The sequence below is a fragment of the Anas acuta genome, chromosome 1 (genome assembly GCF_963932015.1).
Source record: "Anas acuta chromosome 1, bAnaAcu1.1, whole genome shotgun sequence".
In the NCBI taxonomy this organism is placed as follows: Eukaryota; Metazoa; Chordata; class Aves; order Anseriformes; family Anatidae; genus Anas; species Anas acuta.
In genome coordinates this window covers 8,362,977-8,390,846 of record NC_088979.1, presented here as the reverse complement: position 1 = coordinate 8,390,846, position 27,870 = coordinate 8,362,977, and the positions used below count along the sequence as shown (strand labels likewise).

Genomic DNA, 27,870 nt, shown 5'->3' with positions numbered 1-27,870 from the left:
CAGATGAGATGGATCAGCGTTATCTCAGTAGGAAAAGCCACAACCACAAAATAAGCTCAGAGAGATGGGTATTAGACAGAATAGTATTTTCCACACTCACGACAACTGAGGAAGCCTATTGTGCTTCAAAAATAATATTTAATTAATTAATTGGTTGATTAAAAAAAAAAATCAAAAACCAGACTGAGACTTCAGCTCCCAGAGTTCTTTGTCTAGATCTCATCTAATTTCGCTTATGCATTCAGGCTACAAGAGCTGGTCTGAAGATGAGAGTTTAACACAGCAATAAAATACCTGCCTACCTTATTCACTCCTTTTTAATTTGAAAGACAAAGTGAAAAACAGTATGAACTGGAACTGTAAAACCTCTTTTAACAAACAACAGAGTTTCAAAAGATTCAAGGCAGTATCCATCTTTTTTAGAGAAGAGGCAAGGTAAATAAATACAAGGTCAACAACACGAAGTGCTGTGAGAGCATATGTTGTTTCTGATCAAGGGGGGAAAAAAAGTATAAAATGACCTGGAAACTTGCAAATTGGACCTTGGATGGTCCCATATGGTTTTAAATCAGTACGCTCGCTGAAGGGCTTTATTAAAACAGAAGGCACGGAGCTGCATGGCAATGCAAGTGCCCATGCCCTGAGCTGCAGCTAGTCAATGGCTGGGAAGCCCTGTTCTGTTGGGTCTCTCGCTCCTTCACCATGGACACTGTCCTGTCTCCTCTCCTCATGCTTCTTTTTTCTTCTCTGGCAAAGCAGCATCTCTGTAATGAGAGCACACAAATGGGAAACAGCCAATTTTGGCACTCAGTGCTAGCATGGGGTCAGTGGCATGGCTCGGCACCAGGTAAGCATCACTCCCAGTTGTGCCCTTTTTCCTCCACATACAAGAGGCCACTCTCCTCCTAGCAATTACTGATGAAAAGGAGAGTTTGAGACCTGGGCTATTTACTGCATGCAACTACATCAGGTTACAGATATTGGTATTTATCCCTTTGAATACAATATAGACAGACTCTTATATACAGTGCATTCTTAGGTTTGTTTTTGTTCTCTACAATACACACAGACGTGCAGTCTGCAACGTCTTACCAGAGATGGACTTCTTAAAACAATATTGTACGCACCATGATTTGGCTTGGAATGACAGCCATACAGTGACTGACAATAAAATCATGAGTACCAAGAAATAAAAACAGCACAGCATTTCCTCTGAAGAAACTGTGAATACAGCAGGCATCAAGCAATTAACTATCGTGAACAAAATGTCAGAAGTTTTCTCTTAGGATGCTTCAGGGACGTCTGATAACTCATGGTATCTTAAGACTCAAGTATCTACGTTAGAGTAACATTTTAAAAAGATAAATATATATACTAAGAAGGTAAATGTATATTAAATGTTATATTTTAACCCTCAACCTTATATTGCTATGACATATTTTCTCACCAAAATTTATATGGCACTAAAAAACTTTTAAAGGAATGCTTTAAATGCTATTACAAATTTTGAGAAAAATGGAACAGACATCACGTGGATATTACCAAAAATGCACGTGAAATTCAGTAGCAAGTCAACATTGTCATGTATTTTTCTCATTTCACATAAGAAGTTATTAAAGCATTATCTCTTGAAAGACAAAAATTAAGATCAGCAAATTTAAACAGCCTTCCCAAATCATGACATGCGTGTCATGCTTCTTTAGAATCCAGAAGGAGGTTTTCAAACACTTCACATAATTTTTAAATTGCAGGAAAATATTTTGAACTATTATGTGTTTTTTTTGCTGTCATTTTCATCGAAAGACTTTAAAAGAATCAATACTTTTATGTACATATAAAACCCTTTTGTTTTTTTTTTTTGTCTTATTAACAGAGCGTAAGGAAATTTTCTTCACATTAAAACTAAAAATGGATTTGTGAAATAGAAGGATAATCATCATCCCAGCCACATATGCAGAATAAGTTAGAAAACCACCTTCCAAGATCTCTCAGCCTTTAGTGAATTGTACACACATGCCCCCTCTCAGAACTATTTTAATATAGTTTCCAGGTAAATTTAAGAAAAAAACATCAGTCTAGACTTATTCCACTTAGATTTACGCAAGTAAGTTGGGTACAGAATCACGTCTATTACTAATTAGAGAGAGGCAGCTCAGCAAAACAAATTAAGCTGACACAAGGTGGGAATTGCCCCCTTGATTTGCCCATCTCTTTCTTAGCATATCCTAACTTAAACACCTCAGGTGCCTAAAATTGAAGATTGAAGATAAGTCTTGAAACTCTGCTTACAGCAGGCACCAGACATGGTAGAGATCTAACTGTTGTAAGGTTTTCTTTACTGCTAGAAAAAAAGAAGAAGAAAACCTCAATTCTGTGGAAAACTGATTCAGTGGAAATCTGGCAAAAGAGAGAATGTACTCCATGCAAATAAAATTAAAATGCTTTCTCACAATTTATTCTATCGCTATCCAAGCAGAAGACAGACAGTCTCACCTTTCTACAGATATCTGCATTTGAAGTAAGCGCATGCAACTCTACACCAGTGCTCTGCCAGAGAAGTCTCGGGGTTAACCTACAAGGTTATCTCCTCATCCACAAAGCCCTGCTGGGCTACCATGCTTTACTTTTGCTGACACTAAATAACAGATATTTATAGCATTTCTTAAAAGACTGAATGTTTTCAACTACTCGCCAGGTCACCCAAAATACCACAGAAATCAAGTCCCATGAAAGTTACCAAAACAACTCTTTGAACCACGAACTTTGAGATGTTCATTTAAGGACATTAAAAACATTTAAACAAACATGAGGAAAAACTCTCTTCTATTTTTTTCTTCTAATTTACTACCTAAAAATTTAATAGCAGAGGAGTTTTTATGTACTCCTGTAATTCTACAGCAAATATAAAAGACAAGCTTTGTAAGAAAGGGGAATAGTATTGGATACTAAATCCATATAACTCCAACTACAACTATTGAGTTTATTTATTCCACAGTAAAAAACAGCAGGATTAAAAGGCAAAAATGTTTTTCAAGTAGTTGCTTCTGTACAAAAGGGAGCTTAGGTAATTAAATGAGAGAGTCTGACATGGCACCAGTACCACACATTTTTAAAAAGTAAATAAAGTCACTTTGAAACATCATGTCAAAAATACTGAATAAATTACAGGATATGTGTTTCACTGGGAAAGAAGAGTAAATAGCTGTAATTTGGGAGGCTAGGATTTCATTAATGAGATAGAATAAAGGCCTCTGCAAACAAAAGGACCTTTCTTAAGGTTTTCAGTGAATTTATACAAGTTTCAATATTCCGTCTTAATGACAGTATATGGCATTTCTTAGATGTACTTTCCATTGTATTTTTCATTATCTGCTTTCCATCAATAAATTACATAAATTACATTAAGAGATCAAGAGCTTTCTGCTGTGAGCTTTGCAAACCCCGAGTTATGAAAAACACCGTGCTTTTCTTTTTCTGAGCTTTGTGCAAGCTCAGCAATTATTTCTGATGGTCTGAAATTCATGCTTCGGAAAAATAACACTCCAAAATTTATCCCTGGAAGGCAGACTTCATACTCAACTTATGATCAATCAATCATCAGAAACATCTTATTTCCCATAATAGCTAGCCAAAGCTTGTACAGGGAGCTTTCCTTTCGAGTTTTCATAGCAGATGAATTAACATGTGTCTATTATAAACTGGTAGCATATAGTCGAGGGATTAACTACTATAGCAACCAGTGCTGTAGTCTGACAACAGACATTCACCCGAACTGCTGGATTTTCTATATTTTTATGGATTGCATTTATATGTTGATGTTCACTTACTGCATAGTTTGCAAGTTCTGTGTTAACGTGGATTTCTGCAAATATGTACAAGAGCACGGACACTGCATCCCCCTTCCCACAAAAACATACCTTAAGATTCAGAACAAAATTGCTACTGAAATAGCATTATTGCATAGTGTTTATTTTACACATTATAGCACTCCTCCTGTCTCTTCACTGCTTAATTATTTGTTCAAATAATTAAACAATATTAATAACAATAATAAATTATAATAATTATAATAAAATTATAATTATTTGTTCAATTATTCTATAACACTAATCTAGACAGCCATTAGCTTGAATTAGTCAAACTGAAATAACATGACATGCATTCATGGTTTAATCAAAATCTTTCCCCTATTACCTTGCATTTTTTAAATAGAGACATTTAAAATAAAAGTGTGCTTCTGTTCCGATGCTTTAGAAAAGTTCCACTAAAAAATAAAATCCAACGTGACAGCATCTAACATCAGAAACATTTTTCAGGGAGTGATAAATATTAAGTCCCAATAGAGCTCAATGTCATCTGAAAATTAATTCCAAAAGACATGGGAATGCTGTTCTCCCTACACACAATTCTGTAAGTTTTTAAGAAAAAATGTGGTAGGGGGGAAAGAATCAGACTTCAACTGGGTTAATATAAATTCTTCATAAATGCATGTTTGAGAGACTGCACCATACGAATTACCATATACTACAATTACCCAAGAATGAGTGATGCATAATTTCAGCACTTTCAGTGGAGCTGAGCAGAATCATTTTGAGACAAAATGGAAAAAAATTGAGGTATAAGTTAGCAGAAAACTATTGTAAAATAGGATTGAAAGGATGAAAAAAATAAGAGACTAAAATATGCCTTTTCTGTCTATAGCATTTGCTTGTAAACCTATCATCTGCATTTCAGCTGCTATTTTCCTAGTTCTTTTTCTTCTATTTTTTGTCCTGCCTGCTGACATCATCTTTTTGTTTTTTCTTCTTCTTCTTCAGCCACTCCCTCCCTTCCTTCTTTCTTCCTATATTGTTCTTCTGAATTTACCTTTCATTCTTGCTTCTTTTTCACTTTACTCATGCCTAGAGTAATTTTTCCTGGTTTTAGTTGTACTATTTCTGTCCTGCGACCTGAGTCTGAGATTTAGGACCTTAATTTTCTTGGTGTTCTTCCTCCTAAAGAAGGAAACACTCAAATAAATTGAGAAGAACCTGCCTATACTTCCCTGGAGCACAATTCATACATCTGTTATAGCAATATTTCCAAGGGAGAGGTACAACCACGCTACAATTATGCACCATCTTTTGCTCCCTTTTAGTGGTTAACTATCAGGTGGAGCACTTCCTTCCAGAATCAACAGAAAGCAAGTGCAACGTAATAGTCCAACCCAAATGATATCCCGACAATTGTGATGTATAACATACATCTTAATTTCTGCATGCAGATGACAGCTTTGAACCTTCCAACTCAAGTAACCTTTCATGTTATAGGTTGAGTAGAGACCACCTTAGGCCACGATGAGATCCCGACACTTTATAATGACAAAAATTCATGCTAATGCTGAAAAGAGCACATCTGCTTTTTCCACGCACATCCCAACCACCCCCAACAACTGGCTCGCAGTGCATCACGGAAGGAGCTGTGGGAGGGAAACCATCCAGCTGAAAACTGCACAGGGCAAAAAAACCTGGCTCATTGCAGTCAACCAGTAAACCACAGAGCTGCAAGAATGCTAGTGGCAGTACAGGCAAGGCAACAGGGACAACTGACTGTGAGTCATCACTTTTACGTTCAGAGTAAAAGTGATCCTAATGATCTTAGATGAGGCAATTCTTATGAACTCAGAAAATAGAGACTATTTTGCTTTTGTTTTCATTATTGTCATCTGAGTGCCAAGTATCAGTCATATTTTGACAGCACAGAGATATATTAATATTTAGTCTCTTTTTAGAAAGTTTTAAGCTTCACGTTACACCATTTAGAAAGTGTATTAGGATTTTATTTTTAATGATGGAGGGGATGGTATATTACCCTGGTGGTCAAGATTGCCACTGCTCTTTGCACCTCTTTGGACTTTTTGGTGAGGTGAGGAGGACAAAAAGCCACCCTGGGAACAGAGTTGTTTGGAGACATAGCAAAGAAGGACTTTGCTTGTTTTTCAGGTCAATAAATGCTTGTTTGCAGTAAAGAGTTTACAGTCAATGGCAAAATATTCTACAAGGTAAGCAGATCTGATCTTGAATAAAGTTTTTCTGAGACTTTTCTGAAAGCACTATAATTCTACCACTATTTGTGTAAGATCTGTTTATGATTAGGAAAAGGCTGAAATAATTTGGACTCACTAAACACATGAAATGCACTGCAATGACTCTTCCAGTTCTTTTCTATTTTATATGACAAGAGAGACAGAAAGATTATCTTCCCCAGAAGGCTGAGTAGATCTAGAGAGGATTGCTCCAAGGGCTGTCCAAATAAATCTTACCTGAAGCAATCAATGCTGAATTCACACATGGGCAAGACAATGAAAAACTCACGGTCCCAATCCAGACAAACTGGGCAACAATTCCGAGAGTTGCTCAAGTGACCTCTCTGTTCTCTGGCTTCTCATTGAAGAGTAGTTTTTCTCCTACTGTATTTCCATGACTACATATTGTGGAAGAACTGTTTAATCTGGTGTGTGATAGAAGAGTTGCATTTCTCACTCTGTTAATTTTCAGAGATGCGCCTGACCACCTGCACCTCTTACACCTTTCTCTGCCTTTTTTTTTTCACCTGTCCCCATCCATACATTCTACAAGATGCAGTGGTATCTAAAGCACAGAGATGTGATTTTAATTTTTTTCCAGGTGTATCTTTCAAGTTGCATTCAACAAAGCAACCAAGGTTATTCTCCTCCAAAGAACTTACTGGCCACTGTCTTTTCACAGCTTATTACATTAAATACTTCTCAATAAGACAGCCATTGGTGTGAATCAATAAGTGCAAGAGACTTAGGACACCAAATAATCCCTTCCTTTCCCTAAGCAATATTACCCATGTTTTCCAAAATCTGCTTCTACAGATCTGAAAGGACAAACCATCAGCAGCCTCAACGTCTAATCTTTTCACTGCTTCTTGCTTAGGATTTTCCTCACTATCTAAGTGAATTAATCTCTGTTATGATTTATTATTGTAAGAATAAATGTTTTGTTCTGCTGTCTCTTGTCCTTTCTATCGCAGCCAGGAGAGCCAACTGTTACTCTCTTACTCTTTTCAGCAGTCTTATAAATACTTCAAGACAGTTATTCCAGCCTTTTTTTTTTCTTTTTTCTTTTAATTAAACAACCATAATCCATCCTTCTTAATACATTTTGTTTTCTAAACTCCAGATCATGGTCTTGAAGTTTCTCTGACAGTTCCATATTCTTCTTGGAATGTAATAATCAAAAACATGAAAAGCACTGAGAACTTCTTAAATCTTAAGTAGAACAAAAAGACAACTTTATATACTTGACGAGCACTAATCCTGTTTACATATCCTGTAACAGTGCCTCCCTTTACTGTAGGAATGGGACATTGCTGACTTACTCTCACTGGCAGTTTGCAAACAATTACCATTGGATTCTTTTTCAGGGAACTGCTCCCTTATCATTTGATTCTCCACAGCCACCGTGTGCAAGTATATTACTTTGACCTTATCTTTAGTGAACAGCTTCATATTTTTTCAGATCGTATCTCCACTTTGTAACTATCTGAATTCCAAGTCTCTTCTGCAAAGTAACTCAAGTCCCACCAATAGCTTTATCTACATATCATCTATGAGCCTGTCTACACAGACAACTGAGGTCTGTTTTCCTTATGAAAGTACCACATCCTGCAAGAATTTTCTATTCACTATACTGATTAAACTCAGGATAAATAAATAAATAAATTGGTCTGTGCAAATCATTTTTTTGATAATTTTACTTTGATTTATCTATCTTTTTGTTGGTGTTTACAAAAAATATTTTGGTATTTTCTTTTGAGAGGTAATTAATGGACCTATACCTACCCAGCCTCATACTTTAATTCCTCTGTTACAAAAACATAGACAAAGGAATTAAATGTTCCTGATGATTGCTCAACAGGATATCCGTCACCCCTGGCACGGAGGGACTAATTTTAGAAGAGAAAGTGGTTTGGAATCCATTCAACAACTGTCAGCATAGCATTGTCAGGTCAGGAAGGAATTCACCAAATATTTCTGGGCTCTGGTCAGTTCTCGTTTAACTTCCGGGTTGTCTGCAAAACACTGGTTCATTATCAAGACATAAACAGGAGACAACCGGTTTCCTTCTGAATCATACAACATTTATACCTTTGACCAGCTTTTCGGAGTTTTGGGTTTGTTTAATCAGCATTTACGCAGACGCGTGTCCAACTTCAGCATTCCCAGGAAACTTTTCAGAGGCTGTTATACAACAACAAGATGACTGCAGATACGCGGGTCTTAATGGGTGGCAGGTGAAAGAAGGAATGCTTTTTAGAAACTTTGGAATTAACAGCTTTCCCTTATCCACAGAGTGGTTTTGGCCAATAGCTGAAAATAATTCATAAGTAATGGAATTACAAAAGAACAAGCTGCAATTTCTCGAGTTTTGCAATCATCAGGGGATCTTATGGCTTGAAGAATCAGCGATGGCTTCATGCCACAGAAAATTCCAAGGCAAAGGGTTGTAGTCAAAGGTTGCTCTAACAAGCAGCTGTCCAACTACAGATAGAGTACAGTAATTTGGGGGAGTCAGGCATTTAGAAAGGAAACACTGAAAAGATAAATAACACGTATCTTGCAAACTGAGAGAAAAAAAGTTGTAAAATTGGTGTTTATCTGATGATAATGAATAAAGGGATAGAGAGGACAACTTGTGAAAAAAGAATGTGAAAGTTGCACTCACATGCACGTCAAACATTTGGTATTATTTAAGACTATAAAACCTCAGTTGCCTATTCTCCTGCATTTTCACCAGAAGAAAAAATGTCATCTTCCATGCACGTGAGAATGAAAAGCAGTATTTCAGCAGCTTTCATCCTAGGCAGTCTTAGCTCTCCAGGGTCTTAATTATGAGATGAGAGGAGGCTCCTTAAATAATCAGTATAATCTCCTGAAGATTTGAAGTGTTTAACTTAGTATTTGCCTTTTTAGACCAATTATGTTCACAGCTCTGGGTTTTTAATGCCATGGAAGAACTCTATTCGATTTAGAAGCCTCGAGTCCAGAATACACATAAGTTTTCATATAAATACCAAAAATCAAGTAAGCTTTTGAAACACTTTTCAAAATATTTTTTACAGACATACGAGCAACATACCTGAAAAAGAACATGAACAGAGCAGCTGTGATGCAGAACAACAGCACCTACAAGAAGGAGAAAGAGAGTTATTGCATTAACCACCACATTACTACTGTATGTTCTGAATAGTGAACACTTTACAAATGTTCCTAAAAAAGTTATGCTTTATTTATATATGCTTCAACAGCATGAACATAACAGCTTGTCTGAATCCACCAAAAAGGATTCTCTTGTTTCTAGTGGACTTTGGTTGGTCCTATGGAAATTTAAAAAAAAAATAATGAAAATAAAATACACAAAATCCAAACCAGGGAAGTGGAATCACAGACAGAGCAAAGGATGCCATTTAAAATAGTCTGGAATATACTAATAGATAACAAAATAATAATAAAACAATGGAATGAAAACAAACATATTCTCTCTGCTTTTGCTTTTGCGATTTATTCAAACATTGTCTTGACGGTTTCAGTTTAAATAGCAGAAAATTTAAGATGCCTGCACAGACAGCTGCTCCTGCTTAACTGCTCTTGAGCAAGGCTAAGAGCAGACAGTCTTGTTCCCACACGAGTACCCTTTCTGTTAGTTCACTGTAGCGTTAAACATGTTTGCAATAATGCAATCTTGCTCTAGATCGATGTGATTGTACATGAGTCAGCAAGCAAATTAGCAGCTCTCCACCACTGAGAAGGGAAAGTCCTCTACCTTCATCCCCTCAGCTACCTGCTCAATGCTTACTTCTCCCTCACCACCCACCCAGTGACTCAAAAATGCTGAAGAAAGCTAATCCAAGGAGAGAAAAAAAATACAAAAACAAAACAAACACACATACACACAAAAAAAGTCTTTTTTTTTTTTTTTTTTTTTTTATCTCCCTCCCCCCCAGTTTAGTGGGATAAGATCACTGCAAGAGTTGAAAAGCACCAGAGCAGGCATGGCAAAGGAAAGGAGGAAGACCTGAGTGCCAAGAGCAGGTAAAAAGGTTGAAGTCTGGAGACAGCAATAAGCTGTTGTGTCTTGACTGCAGAATTGCTTGCACATACAGCATAGTCGGTAACCATCATATAATGCTTTAAATTCATGACCTGCCTTAATCCATGCTATACCTTTGCCAGATATAGCTTGAGAGTGAGAAAATACTGTTTTGTACCAAATACAGTGTCCCACATTCATACCAGCATTTATGAGGAAAAATAGCTTACAGATAAAATGCACTTATTTTCAAGGATTCAAGAGGTTTTTTAACAAGATTGAATATGGAAAGTGTAAGTGAAAAGAATGGGAAATGTTGGCAGAAGTACACATTTGAAGGTTATAAACACATGTAGAACAGTAGATTAGGTTGCTACATGTTGATAGACATCAGAAAGTCTGATAAAAATTTGAATAGGGAAAGTTTACAATGAGTTTCAGAAAAAAAGAATCTTACAAGACTATTTCCTGTTTCAACGCCCTCTGGTATATGACTTAAAATTATGGCAGACAAGACATTGTAACATTGTTTTTTATTCCTTTTCCTTCACTAGTACTATCATATTTCATTACTCTGCATCAAAAATGTGAACATCTGAAATCACTTTATATAAAAGCATTTGGGTGAAGTGAGGACAACGATCTATTTCAGTTCAAATGACCAGCAAAAACAGACTTACAGCTAAACCTGAGTTCTGCTTAGAAAGATCTGCCCTAGCCCTCTGATGTTCAAACCACACTTAACCATTCAAACAGCAAACACCAATTCTCTGGTGCCATTTCTGGGAGAGAGAAGGGACAAGATGTCCTGGTGGCTTTGATGGCCCTGGGCAATGATATTGAGAAATATGTGAAAATGGCAAAGGACCAGTTTCCTAGAAAAAAAGAAAACAGTACACTTTTGCATACTAAAAGCACTTACTTTATTAAATAGCCTCTTTTGTTTTCCTTTTTTTTTTTTTCTTCCTTCTTAGCATTCTCTGATTACAGCTCGATTACACCCTAACAAGTATTTATACACATCGTTAAGATTCCCTCTGAGCTCTCTCCTCTCCCAGCTAAACAACCCCAGTTCTCCCAGCCCCTCATTTAGGAGATGCTCCAAGTCCTTCATCACTTTTGTGACCATGAAGGGTATGTCCCAGCTCTCTGTTGTAATGTGGACACAGAGCTCCAGATGTGTCTCCCCAGGGCTGTGCAGTGGGGAAGGATCACCTCCCTCGACCCACTGGCAATGCTGCTTCTAGCACAGCCCAAGAAGCCGGTGTCCTCGTCTGCCACAAGAGCCCACTGCTGGCTCATGTTCAGCTCAGCACCTACCAGGATCCCCAGGTCCTGTTCTGCAGATGCTCAACCCCCAGCCTGTGCTGGTGGCTGGGGTTGTTGCACCTTTCCATGTTGAACTCCGTGAGGCCAGCCACCTCTCCAGCCTGTCCAGGTCCCTCTGGATGGCAGCACAACTACTTGGTGGGACAGGACAAGCACTCCTCCCAGTTTTTATCATCTGCAAACACTGTTAGGTGGTCAGCCAAGCCGTAACAACATAGCATCAATTATTTGAAACATCCAGTTTATAAACACCTAGATAGAATGATAAAAAACAACCAACACAGCCAACAAGTAAATTAAAACTATTGTGATTTTCTTATTTGACAGATGCTTAAGGAAAGGAGGAGGTGTAATTTATCTGAATGTGAATGCACCTTTGTGGCAGTTGCACATGTTAATTAAGAAAACTGGCATAGAGCTGCTCAACTACACTGCAGGAGAAAACTTTAAGTTAGCAGGTCATTATTCAGCTACATTTAACTGAGGTCATGAAGGAGATTTTGCTTCCCTTTTCTTTTCAGTAACGATTCTAATGATGGAACAGATACCAGGTTACCAATTGACAAAATCCTTTAGAGGCTCGGTCTTCATGCAAAGTGGCCGAATTGCTCAAAGTCAACAAGATGAAACTCAACAAAAATAAATACAAAGTACTTGGCAGGAGAAAGCACATACAAAAAAGAGAAGAAATAACTGCATGGGCAGTACAACGGCATAATAAATTCCACAGATCACAAATCACTATGTGCCAGCAATGTGATGCTGCAGAAAGCACTGTAAAATAGAGTTATGGACTCTTTCAGGAACAGAGGAGGTGAGATATAGCAGCATATTACACTAATAACCTGGTGCTAGAAACACCCTGCAATATGATGTTGAGAACTGCTGTTAAAGGATTTTAAGCACAGGCAAAGCAAGACAGTGCAGAAGGGACAATGAAAATAACAGGCATGAAATACACGACTGTTGGGGAAAATCAAGAACTGTGTTTGCTTAAGCTAAAGAGAGGCAGCTGCTGACAATCATAACTGTTTTCAAATATGCACAAAGTTGTAACCACATTCTGACAAACGTCTCGTTATCCACCTGCGCAGAAGGAGGAGAGGTGAGACAGGCCTATAGCAAGGACGATGGATGGTACAGAGAGTTTTCTCCACAGGGCAGCGATGCACTGCAACCCGTAGTCCCATCTGGAGTCCTGCATCCAGGTTTGGGGCCCCCAGCACAAGAAAGGTGTGGGGCTGTTAGAGCTAGTCCAGAGGAGGGCCACAAAGATGATCAGAGGTCTTGAGCACCTCTCCTGTGAAGAAAGGTCAACAGAGTTGGGGATGTTCAGCCTGAAGAGAAGGCTCTGGGGACACCTCATTGCGGCCTTTCAATACTTAAAGGGGTCCTATAAAAATGATGGAGAAGGACTCTTTAATCAGGTAGATAAGCATAGGACAAGGGGGGTCTTAAACTAAAAGAGGATGGATTTAGACTAGACATTAGGAAGAAATTCTTCACTGTAAGGGTGGGTGAGGCACTGGCACAGGCTGTCCAGAGAAGCTGTGGATGCCCCATCCCTGGAGGTGTTCAAGGCCAGGCTGGATGGGGCTTTGGGCAACCTGGGCTGGTGGGAGGTGTCCCTGCCCATGGCAGGGGGTTGGAACCAGGTGGGCTTTAAGGTCCCTTCCAACACAAACCATTCTGGGATTCTATGATTCTAAGTAGCCTGTGAGCTACTTTATCACAGAAGTTTACAATCAGTAGAGGCAAAAGTCTCTTAGCTATGCTCTGGGTACGTTTGACACCATTGCTCAAGCACTGCTTCTGCCCAGCTTTTATACAACTCAAGGGCAGTAAAACGTGCAGTTAAAGCAGCCAGTTCAAGGTGACATGCACAGCTGAACACAGAAAGCCCAGCCCTCATCTTACTGTAGTACCAGCATATTGAAAGCAAACGGTTACTGTCTTCCAGAATTAAGCTGTTTTCAAAATGTCTTTTTTTCCAACCAAACTTTTCCCTGCTGTATCTAATATCTAAGCAGCATCCTCAGTATCTATACCATGCAATGCCTTTTTTAAATTTAAAAACGACTACACTGAAAAAGAGAAAGAAAAAACACTAAAGCCTACACAATTGTAATTCTCAATACTGAGTGAATTTAAGCCTTAAAATAGTAGCTAGCAAGCAGGAAGTCTACTTTGGGATTTTCTTGCAGAGTCCATCAGTTTTTGATTTACAGTACAAGGTCAACAAATTGAGCTTGGCAACACACGGACCTTGAAACTTTCCAGCTGCAGGAACAGCTACAACGAGCAGACAACATAAATGTTTCTAATGAGTGTGATCCACCCTAAATATTTTAACATTTTTAAAGAGATGCATAGAGGTTACAAGGAAAATTCCCTACGCTTCATGGCAGGTTAGCCGAGTTGGTGTGTAAGGAGAGCACTGTAATTTAGTTGACTGTATTGTACCTTACTGTACTATACTAAACTGTAATAGAGAAGAGGAAAAGGTATGATACAAAACTTATTTTCACATCTTTGTGGGCTGACAATGCCAGTTGTGTTTTTCTTCCGAGAAAGTTTAGCCTTCGTATAAACAATATCCTGAAGCAACACGTTGTGGTTCCTAGTTCTGAGCACAAAACCCAGCTTGAGACATTGCCTGAATTAGGGCCAAGCAAGGGGCTACTGATTACCTGGAAAATGAGCTGAAAGCAGTGGGACTGCTCTGATTGCTAGGGTACAGAGAGACCCAGAGGTACCAGGTGGATGTTATTTGGGCTGGAATATGTGACTTCTGAAGCTTTCCTCCTGTAGATGACACCCTTCTGCTTATAGATGACGTGGTGTTGATAGTCAGCTTTCCCGGGCTAGCCATGTCTCTAACTGGAGGCTGCTGATGTCCCATCCAGTCAAAAGAAGAATTGGAGAGAAGTCTGTGATAAAGAACCACAAACCTTCTGATTAAAAAGCACTGAAGATGCATGTGACCTGGGCAAAGGGACAAGTCAGTGATATTAGCTGGCTGAAATATTTAGAGTGTCAGAGCTACAGTTCAACACTGGGCAGTGTTAAATCCAACTCACAGAGGACATGAGGCTGTTTCAGCCGCTGGCACATCAACGCCTGACTTCAAGGATATTTGTGAAATGTGAAAACCATCACCTTCTGGATCAGGCACTTAAAAATTCCTGTGAGAGCGATAGCTACACTCAGGGATAAAAAAAAGTGACTGAAGGCTGTATGCTGCAGAAAAAATGAACAATCAGCTAGTGTCTGAGGAAAATTTTATTGTAAAAATCACAGAAAATTACAATAAAAACTCTGATGACACTTGATTCAATTAAAAGAAGTTTCTCTAATAATTGTTACTTCAGCCAATTTTTTCCTAAAGTTACAAAGAAAGGTGAATTTAGTTTTTGTGTTTTTTTTTTAATTGGTCACTAGTTAGGATTTCTACAAGTATGGCCATAAAAATAATGATTAATATGAATACATGATTAGTTTCTTAAATTACTACTTTTTAATTAAGATTTTCTGTTTTACAAGCACTTTGTGATCTACACACATATAGTGGTCATGGATTTTTACTCTTAAAATACATGATCCAGAAGAGCGAACCATTTCACATTTCAGTTTAATCCTTAAAATAAACCAGCCTGCCATTTATCCACAGAAGAAGAGTCTTCTTTCTCTGCCAATAGCAGTTATAAGCACTCTTTTGACCTTTATGCATCTAGTTGAGTAGTGGCAGGGTAGTTGTAGTAGTTGTAGCATCTTCTATCATACTAAACAACCTTACCAGGGCTGAAGGAAGATACTCCTTCAGACTTATGACAACACAATCCATTCTCCAGATTTACCTCTATTTCAGACACGAGGAGTATTTTTTTGTACCCAAAAGCCATTCTTTTTTTTTTTTTTCAATATAAATTATTTGGTCTAATGAAGAAAACCAACCAAACAGAAAGCAAAAACAAACCTAGCTTTAAGCATAAAACCACAGAGCTACATAACAGCATTGTAAGTAAAATTGGTATAAATCACAGAAAATTGTTAACTGCTGCCTGTAGTTCCTCAACTTTATTTCAAAACATGTTATTGCTCCGATAAAAAATGCTTTCTATGGCTCTTATGACTAAGATTCTCCCATATAAAAGCTTCCTTCTAAAAAAATAAAAATAAAACAATGGAAATAGGTATGCAGATTAATGTAATGTCCCTATACTCCAAGATCAAGGAAAAAAGTATACATGGAATTCTCTCTTTTCTACCTCCACATTACAATCATGTAACAGTAGTCTCATAGTCTGTCTCTATAAAGTTGATATGCTGTTTTTTTCCAATAATAAAATATTTAAAAGCATAAAATTTTCTATAATGTTATGGTAGTTACAGGAGATGGATGGAAATCACAGAAACTTTCTAGTTAATTACACAAAGATACCATAAGTTGTACAAAAATAATTTATGTGAAAATAGCTGTCAAGTTTCATTACCTTCAGCCACTTGAAATCTGATCTGATGACCAGTCTTACTAATGTGAACCGATATTTTCTATTATTATTTCATGCCCCAAGCAAGAAGTTATCATAGTAAATAATTATCTGGTGGAATGAGTCACCATTAGCTGACAATGCAGTTCTTATGGATGACAGCTGCATCTTTACATGTATACAGAACTGAAGAGCAGGACTTGGGCCCTAAATCCATGACCTGCTAATAATATCAACTGTATCTCCATAATTTACTGCTATAAACCATATTTACACCCTGACGTGGTAGAGGAAGACTTTAACAGATGCTTGTTACTAGACTATATCAGCAATGGATTTGGCAAGTGATTTTCCTGAGTACTGAACCAGTGTCCACCTGTTCTCCCTATCTCCACCGCAGTTCTCTATATGCTGTCCCATGGGAGTACAAAGCACAGTTGTCAGGTTTTTGTTGCATCCCACATTTATTTTTCTTACCTCTTAAGCTTCTAATCTTTTTTGGCTAGCACAGCAGATTCTCCTGAGAGCCACGCTGGTGTAACTAAGCTAAAAAGCAGAAAAGGCAGCTACAAAGAGCTACTCAGTGCCCTGAACAGATGGCCTGCAATGGAACTGAAGATGCCCGAATCTCAACACTTCTGGGTTATTCAAGAGAAGACACAAAGGTGGCTAGAGTGCTGCTCCAACAGCCTGGATGGATAAAGACTGTTTATAATGTGCAGAAATCAAACACATGATGGCTAGAACCTGAAGTGAGCCAGACAGACAAACAAGATGGCAACTTCTCCTGTTGGTAAGATTAACCGAACGCAATGACACTGTTTTGTGTATCATGAGTTACACACTCAATACACAATGTGGTGAGATTCACTGGTCAGTGCTAACCAGTATCTGACTGCGTGATTTTAACAGCCTCCTGAGGTGTTCATATTCATGGGAACAGTATTGCTGATGTGTGTCTTCAAACAAATGCATTATAAATACTAAAACATGCATCTGGACACACCACAGCAAAGGTTTCTCAAATCCACTGTTCCTTATTTAAACTTAAGTGTGTTGAACAAAATACATACCTCAGGTCTGTCAAACAGCTCCTTAAGGCTACAGGGAAAATAAAGGGAAGAGGGAAGGCTAAAGGGAAAATAGTCTCCAAATCCTGCAACAGCTCCACACTATTGCAACCCTTTCACTTTCTCTGTCTCGGAATCCCTCGTGCCTTTCTCAGCAGAGCTGTTTCATGGACAACAACTTTGGGAACAAGCCAGCTCCATTAAAAAGGGGCAGGGAGTTTTCAGCGACTGACCTTTGTACTTAGCCCCAACCCCCTTACATTTCAATCCAACGTGGAGAGGTGAGGAGCCATCAGGGAATGCCATGCACTCTGCACTCCTGCAGGAATGAACTGTTCAGGCACAATTGATAATCTGAGCACATGATCTGACACAGATTTAACAAAACACATGTGCCATAACCAAATATTGCTCTCAGTACCTGCTGGGTACAGCCATGGGCTGACAAAGTTTGGCTCTGCCTGTTTTCTCTGAAGTCATATACTACCTCTCTTTTACACTCTAATTCAAATATTGAGATCTACTTTCTAGCTTTACTACCTTTGTAACAACAATCTTTGTAATATCCCTTATTTCTCTATTAATAGCACCTCTGAATTCCTAAGAACTGCAGTGAATAGCAAAAATGGGCTATTTGGCTCTCAGTGATGCTTATTAAAGAAGTCACACTTCTCGTTTAGAAACTTCATTAGTAAAGTTTTAAAAGAAAGAATATAAATACATTTTATGTTGAAAACATGATTCATTTTTGTACAAAAGCATGACAACTTATGGAAAATGGTGGTTGTCTTTCACCAAGCTCAAACTCCTACTGGTCCCAGAAGACATACGCACACTGATCTGCGCCTTCAATCCTAAAATGGATCCACTTTTTGGTGGACATTTCAAGTTCTGCAATGTTTTACCTCCTTTCCATGGTAAATTATGTTAAATTGTAACATTTGTAACAACTCTGCAAACACATAGTGTCCTTTTGTACTTGAAATCCACTGTAGTTGGGGAAAATTTAATGAGCTATCAAAAGTACTAATGAAAACTCTTGACGTAATCTTGGTCATGCACATAATGGTTACTTTTCTATTTTAAATTAAGTAACCTGTGAAGCAATATAATATTACTACTGCTTCAAAATTGACAGGCTTTATAAAAACACACAAAACAATTTGTCAGATCTGTATCAGGTGTTTTGCCAACTCAGCTACACCCACACCCCTTCAGCTTGCTAGAGACTCCTGAAATTTTCTGCCAGCAAGCCTCAAGCAATCTCTAAACAGATAAAATCAAAAGAAAGACTAATCAGTGTTATTAAACAAGAGATTATGTAGATTCATGATAAAGTACCGATGCTCAATCACGACTGAATACTTAGAGTTGGCAAACATTGAACGTCACTGAGCTGAGACAGGGAGCACCTGCCAGTGTCAGAACAGCATCGGGGAATGAAAGAGAAAATTAAACCCTCTGATTTTCTAGTTCACAAATTCCACATATACACGTGTAGTTAAGCACTTCAGCAACCCTTCACTTGCTTTTTCAAAAAGCACTTGTCAAGTCTCTCCTTGTTTTTCGTGTTACCTTAACCACAGCAAACAAAGCTGCAGCATGTCGTAATGGAACAACGGAATTGTCTTTTGCAAAGCTGTTGTTGAGAGCCCACTGCTGTTCAAGAGCTCACAGCACGTGAGAGGCTGAAGTACAAAAAAAAGTAACTGTATCTTCTGAAACTTCTTTTCTGAAAGCAATCAACCCTTTGAAACCAACCACGCATGCCGCTCTGTGGCCAACCCAGTCGTGGCAGGGCTGGCACGGAGCTGTAGGGCTGCACCGCTCCCAGCCCTTCCCCTGCCCCAGGTTGTATCTTGGTGCCCCCACAACTCCACGTCACACCCCAGCAGAAGCCCTCAGTTGTCAGGCATCACAAGAGGCTGCCCGGGGTGGCTGTGAAGCCTCAACCCTCGGAGATGTTCAGCTCAGACAGACAAGGCCCTGAGCAGCAGGCCGCAGTGGGCCTTGCTTTGAGGGAGGCTGGGCCACATGGCCTCCAGTGGTGCCTCTCCACCTCAACTTGCCTGTGATGATCCTATAAAGAATCACCCTGTACTGAACTACATTTTAAAAAGTATTTTCCCCATTAAAAAGACGTATCCATTTGCTCAGTGATTTTTCTAAATCAAGGATAAATTAATACAAATGAGAGAGAAAAATGTTGAACTGCTTGGAACAAAGAATGCCACATAATTTAAGATACACAGATATACATTATGCTCATTATCACAATAATAAGTAGCTTACAATAGTGCCAAAGAAATGAAATTGCAATTCAGTCAAGTAAATGTTGGGAGTAAAATTTGGAATGCAAACAGATTTCAGAAGTTGATTGTATTCCAAAACAATAACCAGACCCCGCAAGTGGTTGATTTCCTTACTGTTTTTTACAGATGCAAATATTTCTGGAAGCTTCCAAACAGTAAAATATCCCAGTGATTAACCCTTATAGACTGTGTAGTCCACACCATTCTGTTTCTGCACAAAGAACCTGGACAAAAATAATGTAGAAACATTTTCATGTCTCCATAACCAAGGCTGATTTTGTATTGGGTTGTTTTGGTTTAGGGTATTTTGGTATTTCTATAGGGTTTAATAGCTTACAACATTTCCCAGCTTATAACACTTTAAGCTTAACATAACTTTTCAGGGTATTTACAACCACAGACTAAATAGAAGTGAATGTAATTTAAAGTGGAATGATATCTAATCATTGAGCTTATCTAATCTTCGTTCTATTCTCAAATCTAACTTGTAAGCACTAATGCTAATTTTTATTTCTGGTATTATCATCTTTTGCAAGAGTTATTTAGTCATGTTGCTTTAAGGTCATTTTTCCTTTTGTTTAGCACTCACAGTTTTCTTACTGATGCGATTTCAGCTACAGCATCATAGAAGGTCCCAAGTTGAAAAGGACCCACAAAGAAAATTGAGTCCAACTCTAAACTTCCTGTACTTAAAATGTTCAGTTCTGAACAACAGCAGCATTTCTTCGGTGTCATTTCCATTGTCCTCAAGACACATACAGATGCTCCTAACCTTACTTCCACCTATGTACATTTTCGTTGTGGAATAATAATATTCTCTCAAGAACTCAAAGCTGAAATTATGTTTCACACAAAATCTGTTCCTGACAGCTTTCTTGCATTCACTGAAGTGATCCTCATTTCTTAATTCCAGAATCCAAAATTTGTTTCCTCTTTCTGACCATATTAGTTTGCTCACCAGTCTGCCTGAAGCACAGAAACATAGACATCTATAACCATTCACTCCAGCAATTGCATAAAATAAAGCATTTCTATGCTTTCAAATTTATCTTCCTATCAGCACTCAACTATAATATTAGAATTCATAACTTGGTTTTAACCCAATTCAACCAAACTCCACTTCTCAAAAAGAATTACATTCTTGCAAGATTCACTGAAACTGGCATCTGGGGAGTGGAGAGAGGCCAAAATGAGCGCCCATGACGCAGGAAGAGCTTGCAGACTTCATGTGGAAGTCATCTCCTCCCTTTGGTCTGCTATTCTTCAGTAAAATTGTTGAAAATTGTTACAGTTAACATCTGTATTTTATACGTGCAGCTTTGACTTGAGGAAAAAACAGACAAAATAAATTACTTTACGTCAAATAACACTCTAGATAACATGCAGTGCTTCTGAATACAACATCAAACCTCCCCTCGCACACACTCAAGAAAATTTCAATGGTAAGAAAAATATACTTTAGCATTTGTTCTACACATAACTCCAACTTTATCCTAAATTATGCCAAGAATAAACTTAAAATATATAAACTACAAGGAGTAAACTTTTCCACTTCCCTTTGAATTCATCATATTGGAGCAAGTACTTCTGAAATGCCTGAAATGGTCCCATACAAGTGAATTTGGGCCCCCTGAAATTCAAGTAGGCTACATAGGGCTTTTTCTTGTTTTACATATTCATTCACTTCAGAACTATAAACAACCTATTAAATTACTATAAACTTCAATTTCAGATATCTACATACATATATAAAAATATGTATTTATGTATAACACAGAGTCCAAAAAGAAACAATGTCAAGATATTCACAGACGATGCATACCAGCGTTTCATATTATATCACTGAACCGTACTTAACCAAATTTAACATCTACACTTTAAATCTACATTTAAATTCTAAGATTGGGTCCCTGTAATAGTAATATAAATTAATAAGCTCTTCATGGTGGCTACACATGTTGCTATGCAAATTCAGGTGGAAGCTTCATGAATTTCTTTCAAGCAATGTCAGCTTACAGAGGCACCACTCCTGGTCAGTGGCACCTTTACTTGCTGGTCACCACCTTGTGCCTTCTGCTGACATAGAGATGCACAGGAAAATGAATCCGAGACCTGATGCATCTGAAGGCAACTATTTTCTCCTCCCAAGGACTGAACACAAGCAGGAACATGCAGCTGGGGTCTGTGCCTGCCTAAACCAGCGTGAACCACACCGAGATCAAATCACAGCCCAAGACACCACGCAGTCTCCTAATAGTGCAGACACTTCAACCAGCACAATTTGCATGTTCTCTCTGTACAACTTTGAAGAATAAAAGTGAAGTAGGTGGCTGTGAATTAGTCAAATCAGAATGCATTTGAAACATAGAACTGGAAACGTCCTTTAAATATAATGCTGCAAACAAGAGCTACAGCCACTAACATCTCTAAATACTAAACCCATATGTAAGCTGAAATTTAAATCTGGTTACTTATCCTACAAGAATATTACAAATGTAGTAAATACTAAAAAAACAATAAATTTTCTTCATAGTCTGTGCAGATGTCTCCTATTAGACTTCTGAGCGTAAGTCCGTAGCTCATGTTACAGATATCATCGAAGATTTCATCTCTACCATGAGGATTTTTGCCTGCCTCTTTTTATTCCAGAGCTCATAATCACTGAATTACAAGGTTTGATATTACCCTAGTATCCAAGAAAGAACTGTAATTGATATTTGTCTTTAAAAGTTTACAGGTGTTGAAATATTTTTGTTGCTGCAAAGCACATGTATTAAAGTAATATTCCTACCATAAGATTCTGTGCAATGTACCATCATGGAAGTCCCTGTATCCAGTAATAATGGTAAAAATTATATTTATTATATATTTATGTTTATTATTGTACTGGTAAAAATTACAAGCAATACCAGAATAAGATGAAATTCTGAAAAGCACTAAAAACCAGTATGGGAATAGATTGAAAGGAGTAGAAAAAAGTATTTTCATAATTGACAGAAATATACAATAGGGTTTTCACACTATTAACAGCTGCCTAATAATTACTTTTATCAGTGTATTTAATAGTTAGAGTAAGCTAGACTGACACCTTTAAAATTTTCAAGAAACTTTAGCATGCTCAGCCTTACTGCAAGTCAGTTACAAGGACACCTGAAGGTTTTATTAAGTGGATAACTTGATGATAGGCATATGTGAAGGGGGATTAACTCAAATCAATGCTGAAGACAGGGGTGGTATCATCATATAAATGACACTGACAGTTTCTCATCTCTAAAATACCACCAAAGGAGAAAAACAAAAGCAGACTGGATGGAACCTAGAGTTTCTAAAAAAAAAAAAAATATTTTTTTTTTTGCAGGCTGTTGTACAAAGGCACTTTAAAAGTTATAAACTGTTATAACTTCCTAAACTTTAATTCATACCCTGCATATTTGCATTATATGAGGGTAAAATACATGCACTATGTCAGGGTAAAAGTATCTCAGAAAGACAACTTTGCTGTGAAAAATGTCATGTGCTCAAGGGAAAGAAAATCTATTTACAACTTTTTGAAACTTCTTAGAGATGTATGCCTGTAACTCAGCAATGAGCCGTAACCATTCATAACAGAGATATTTAACATCTGGGTTCAGTATAAAATTTGAATTGCCCATAAAAGTAGCATTTAAAGATGGAAAAGAAGTCATCAGATGCACACACATCGAACACCTACATACAAGGACAGACTACTTTTACCTCTTTTACAACAAGCAACTCCATCCAAGCTGCTCTGGTCTCTACATTTCTTGGGATTCAGATATGCTCTAGGAGCACATAAAAAATTAAATGTATGCATGAAGCAATGAATGTCACACTCCTTCCAATCACATAGAAAAATATTTTTTCAATCAACAAGGTATAGCAGATTAATATCTGAGACTGCACAGCAGCACCTAACAATAGCCTAACACAAGTACTGATTCTCTTAAACTGCATAAATAATTATGTACATTTAAACACGGTGGAAAAGTTGTGTTTATATTATTAATGTCTACCACTTAAACTAGACAAGAAAAAATGTAAATGACTAGGTTTAATTTCTGTTTGTTGTTGTTTGTGACCTTTTTCCTAATATGGTTACAAATTCCAAAAACATTTTGAAAGCTAATGCCAAGTACAAATTTGCCTAAATTAAAAAACTAGACCAGATCTGCTTGCACGAAAAATCATCGAAGAAAATTGGACCTCTTCTTAATTAAATTCAGCTTCTCTCCTGATACCTTAAATGAACACTTTCTAATTATAGCTTCTGTTTTCTATTTCACTGTTAAAAAATCCTCCACAGTATGATGGCAGGTGACACAAGTGAGTTCACGAACCATCAGACATTTGAAAGTTAAATAACCCATTCAGGAACAACTTGGATTTATATGATCTTGCTTTGTGGCTGACAAATGGATTAGATCACCTCTTGAAGTTCCTTCCAACCCAGATTTTCACGATTCTTTCATCTCTCACTACTGCCTGCCTTCCACATACTACCAGAAGGATTGTAAATAAAGTCTGCCTTGCTTTTATTATTCACCTCCCCAAAGATACAGTTAAATGCATACGCATACACACACACAAATCCCCCCTCATATATAGAGAGAGATTTTTTAAGGGAAAAAAAAAAAGACAAACAGTGAAAGGAACACGGATTATTTCCAAACCCTGACTCTGCACATTTGCAGGAAACACAGAGAGACGATGCACCTAGAAAGGTCAAGATGCCTACAAAAATAGTAGAATAGAAGATAGAAATCTGCTTGGCATCTTCTTTTTTCTGAAGGGAATCCAGGTGATCACCTGAGCCACTTAGAGGTCAGAGGTAGGAGATGACTGCGGATAACGGAGGAAGGAGCAGTCCTTGCAGAAGCAGACCTTCTTCTGGCCATAGTGCTGACCTGTCCAGTGCCCCCCATCTGGGTACTTATTCCTGTCCATGTCCCTGTTCCCGTTTCCACTGCTGTTTGTGCAGCTGTGTGATGAACAAATTCAGGGAACTGATCTGCCTGAAAAATAACCCTGCGCAAACAGCTATTTTTCAGCCTCAACGATTTCCTGGTCCATGTGCCTCGAGCCCGCAGCTGCCCTCGGTTCTACTGGGGAAACCAAGGGGCAGGAACAGGATGGAGCTGAGCAAACCCATCCTCCCCAAAACTGCATGCTTCTTTTTTTAAAAGCCATGCAGCACAAGCAGACACCTACTACAAATGTTTTTAGTGTATATATACACATACACGTATACATACAGTGGTATTTTGGTGTCTAGTAATTGAAGTTAAACTATTTAAAATTATTTATAATCATTTATTTTTAGACGCAAATCCTGGCAACTTGCATATGATGTCACAACAGCATTTTGGCAGCTATCTACAGCTTTGGCAGCGTTTCCAATAACATCATGAACTACACGCACTTCTTTGCATGTAACAGCCTCTTGAGAACGTGAGGAGGGGGAAATAGCACCAGGAGCTAAAAAGATGCCTCTCACATTTCCCAAGATAGATGCCTCCATGACCTACAGCTGACACGAGTTGTCATCGAAAGATACAACTAACTCCTCAGGGTAACGAGGGCTCTTAACGTTTTATATGTCCACACAGGTTCAAGAAAAAGCCTGCATGGAAAAAAAAAAAGTATTAAACCAACAAAAGTAAAGTGAAACATGGCTAATATCATTATAAGCTTGACAGATGCTTATGCCTAGGAGCAATACTCCATTGCACTAGTACCACAGGAACATCTCAGTTCATACAGGACAGAATATGGAACTGTTATGTAGCAGGACTACTAAAATCCTCACAATTTCCCTCAGATGATGCTAGTGCCCCCTGTGATCCACACCTTCACCTGCCTCAGCTCTCATCCTTCCTCGGGGCACATCCCACCCCTCAGGTGACATCTTGCCAGTACCAGCACCAATGGGTCGAGTCCCAAGTCAGAGGACCTGCAGGCAAAGGCTGGAAAGTGTCAGAGATTTTCCTGGTCTATCAGCTCTGGCTGGTCTGTTTCTCAAGAACTTTAAGTACAAGTACGTGGGATGCTTGATGTTACTTGATTTGGGGATTTTTGTTAAAAACAAATGATACTCGATACAATTATTATCACTTACAGTTGTATGCACAACAGCTCAAAAAAACCCTGCTACCTTGTTAAACACAGTTCACAGCAAGTCTTTGAAAGCACAAAGCTATAAGCTGGCTACCAAGATCTAAAACAATTAAATTCTGTAAATTATTTGTTTTAAGAGAATTAACTGTTATTGTGGAAATTAATTAAAAGCTGATTTGCTAACATAGCTCTGTAATCCATTGACATAACTGTCGACAGCACGCACTTCTAAGAATATGGTGCTGTCCCCAGAAAATTATCTACTGGGAACATGAAAAAATGATTATGGGCAGATTAGCTGCATTTGTAACTGCCCATACAATCAATCACGCAGCTAAATTTAATGAGCTCTTGACATTATTGCAGTGTCTCCAAGGTTAGCACACATTTGTTTCAAGCCTCTAACCACATTTCAGGAACATACCCAAAAAATTTCAGTTTCTTCTAGCACTACCCCACAGAAATTTCCCAAACTCTTCCAAAAGCAAATATCCTTTTTTTTATTATTTCTGTGTACAAATCTGAATTTTAACATTTAAGTCCATGAGAACTCAACAGAAAGTAGCCATACATGTGAAATCTAACATTAATCAATGTTTTTGTCAGAAAGTGGTAACTGGTGTAACCCCTTTTTGTTCCTAATGAGCTTTTATGTTTTATGCAAAAGTATTTTTCATGAAGCAGATGAGTGTGCTGCACAAATAATTCATTTTTTAGTGAGCTACAGCTGCCTTTCAAAGAAAGGCAAATTTCAGGAAACAGATACTTTTTCTATTCTTCACTGTAAAATCTACAATGTGTTATAACTGAATTTTTAAAGTATCAAGTATCATGGTACAGTAGGTCCTGGCTTATGGAAGCACTAAGAATGACATGTATTATATTTCCACACCAATGTCCCAATCAGTAAAGCAAAGGTTCCAAGAAGCTAGAACCATAAGAAGTGGATGATGCACATACACGTAGATAGCACTGTGGATGCCTAGCAGATTTTCTTATAGGACATCTGATCCTTACCTTGTCTTTTGTGTGGACTACAACTCAATTAACACACCGATACTTCTTCAGATTCGGTGCTGCGAGACATTCTTTTCCTAACGTTACATTTGGATAACTCTTGGCACTGAAATAGTCCCAAATGTCTGCAGTGTCCACCTCATCTGAGCTCGCTGGGTAAATCACAACACAAGTATGTGAGAATTCGAAAGATCTGTTCTGTTTGGTTGAGAGCAAAGGATGAACAAGCTCTAGCCAAGAGCAGTAACTCTAAAAAGGTCTCTCATAATAACAAGAAACACTGAAGAAAAGCACATCCTGAAATCAGTCAATACACTGACCTGTGTAAAATGCTTTGATTTAACAAAAATACCTCAAAACACAACCCCAGAGAGCTCAGCCAATTTCTTCATGCCCTCCAGAATACATCTGCTGGCCTTTTGAACTGCCTTGTTACATCCTGCTCGGCAGCACCCAGACACTGAGCTTTATCTTGCCAAGATTGCAGGGCTCCACACACCGCTCCTTCCAAAAACGAAATTTGATTCTGCACCTTCTGCACCTACAGCCCATGAATGGTGCAGAAAACCAAACAGTTTGTTTGTCTAACAGGACGTACAAACCTTTCAGGTCACAGGAACTTGGAAAGAAGCACAGCAAAAGGCGAAAGACACACAGAGCTGATTGTTAAATATTTGCTCCATTAAAATGATTCAAGTTTTTCAAATCAGCATTGAGAAATTCTGAATTTCCTAAAGTGAGGAGTGTCCACAGATGAACTGTCATTAACGAAGCAAAATGTAAATCCAAATGGGATTATCCTAAGAAAATACTGAGGATTGAGTATCTGAGGATACTCAGATACAAAATGCTTGAAAGACTACTGATGGTTGTAACATACATGAAACCAACCAAATATCCTTCATATCCTTGTATCCATCTCTCAGCTTGTCCTTAGTCTGCAAAAAAAGGAATACGAACAATCTGCATGGCATCCCCTACTCAGCCAAAATCCATAATTGACCTTATACCCAACAGCATAAGCAAGCGATGAGAAGACCTAACTGCAATGCAACAAAGGTAGGCTCTTCTCTTCCCAGCAGTAAGCTTTGTTAGAAGTAAACTGGCTTTCCCATGCCCTTCTGAAGTAAAAAAATAATTCCTGTAAAGCCCAGGTTTAGCATTTTACCATTATTAATGACGAAAACAAGAGCTGAACAAAACATCCCAGCTCACTAATAATGGATTAACTAATTCAAACCCAGACAAATTTAAATGATTTAAAAAAAAAATTTAAAAAAGTAAAATTTCTTTCCTGGAAATTGCAGCAAAGCAATTAAAAATAAACTGCTTTTAGTTTAAATCCTTTTATCACCAGACACACTTTTTTTTTTTTTTTCTTTAAAGTCAGCAGTTTTTACATAATTCTATTTCTGGTCTG

The 27,870-nt window shown here is 38.0% G+C and overlaps 1 protein-coding gene across 1 annotated transcript in view; it reads right to left on the bottom strand.

Annotated features, from left to right (window-relative positions):
- The window catches only part of TMEM135 (transmembrane protein 135), a 177,454-nt gene that overhangs the window by 53,213 nt on the left and 96,371 nt on the right, over positions 1-27,870 (bottom strand). Inside the window, exon 6 of the mRNA XM_068667673.1 lies at positions 9,147-9,193. Coding sequence (XP_068523774.1) covers positions 9,147-9,193 — 47 coding nt within the window. The remainder of the gene's footprint in view (positions 1-9,146; positions 9,194-27,870) is intronic.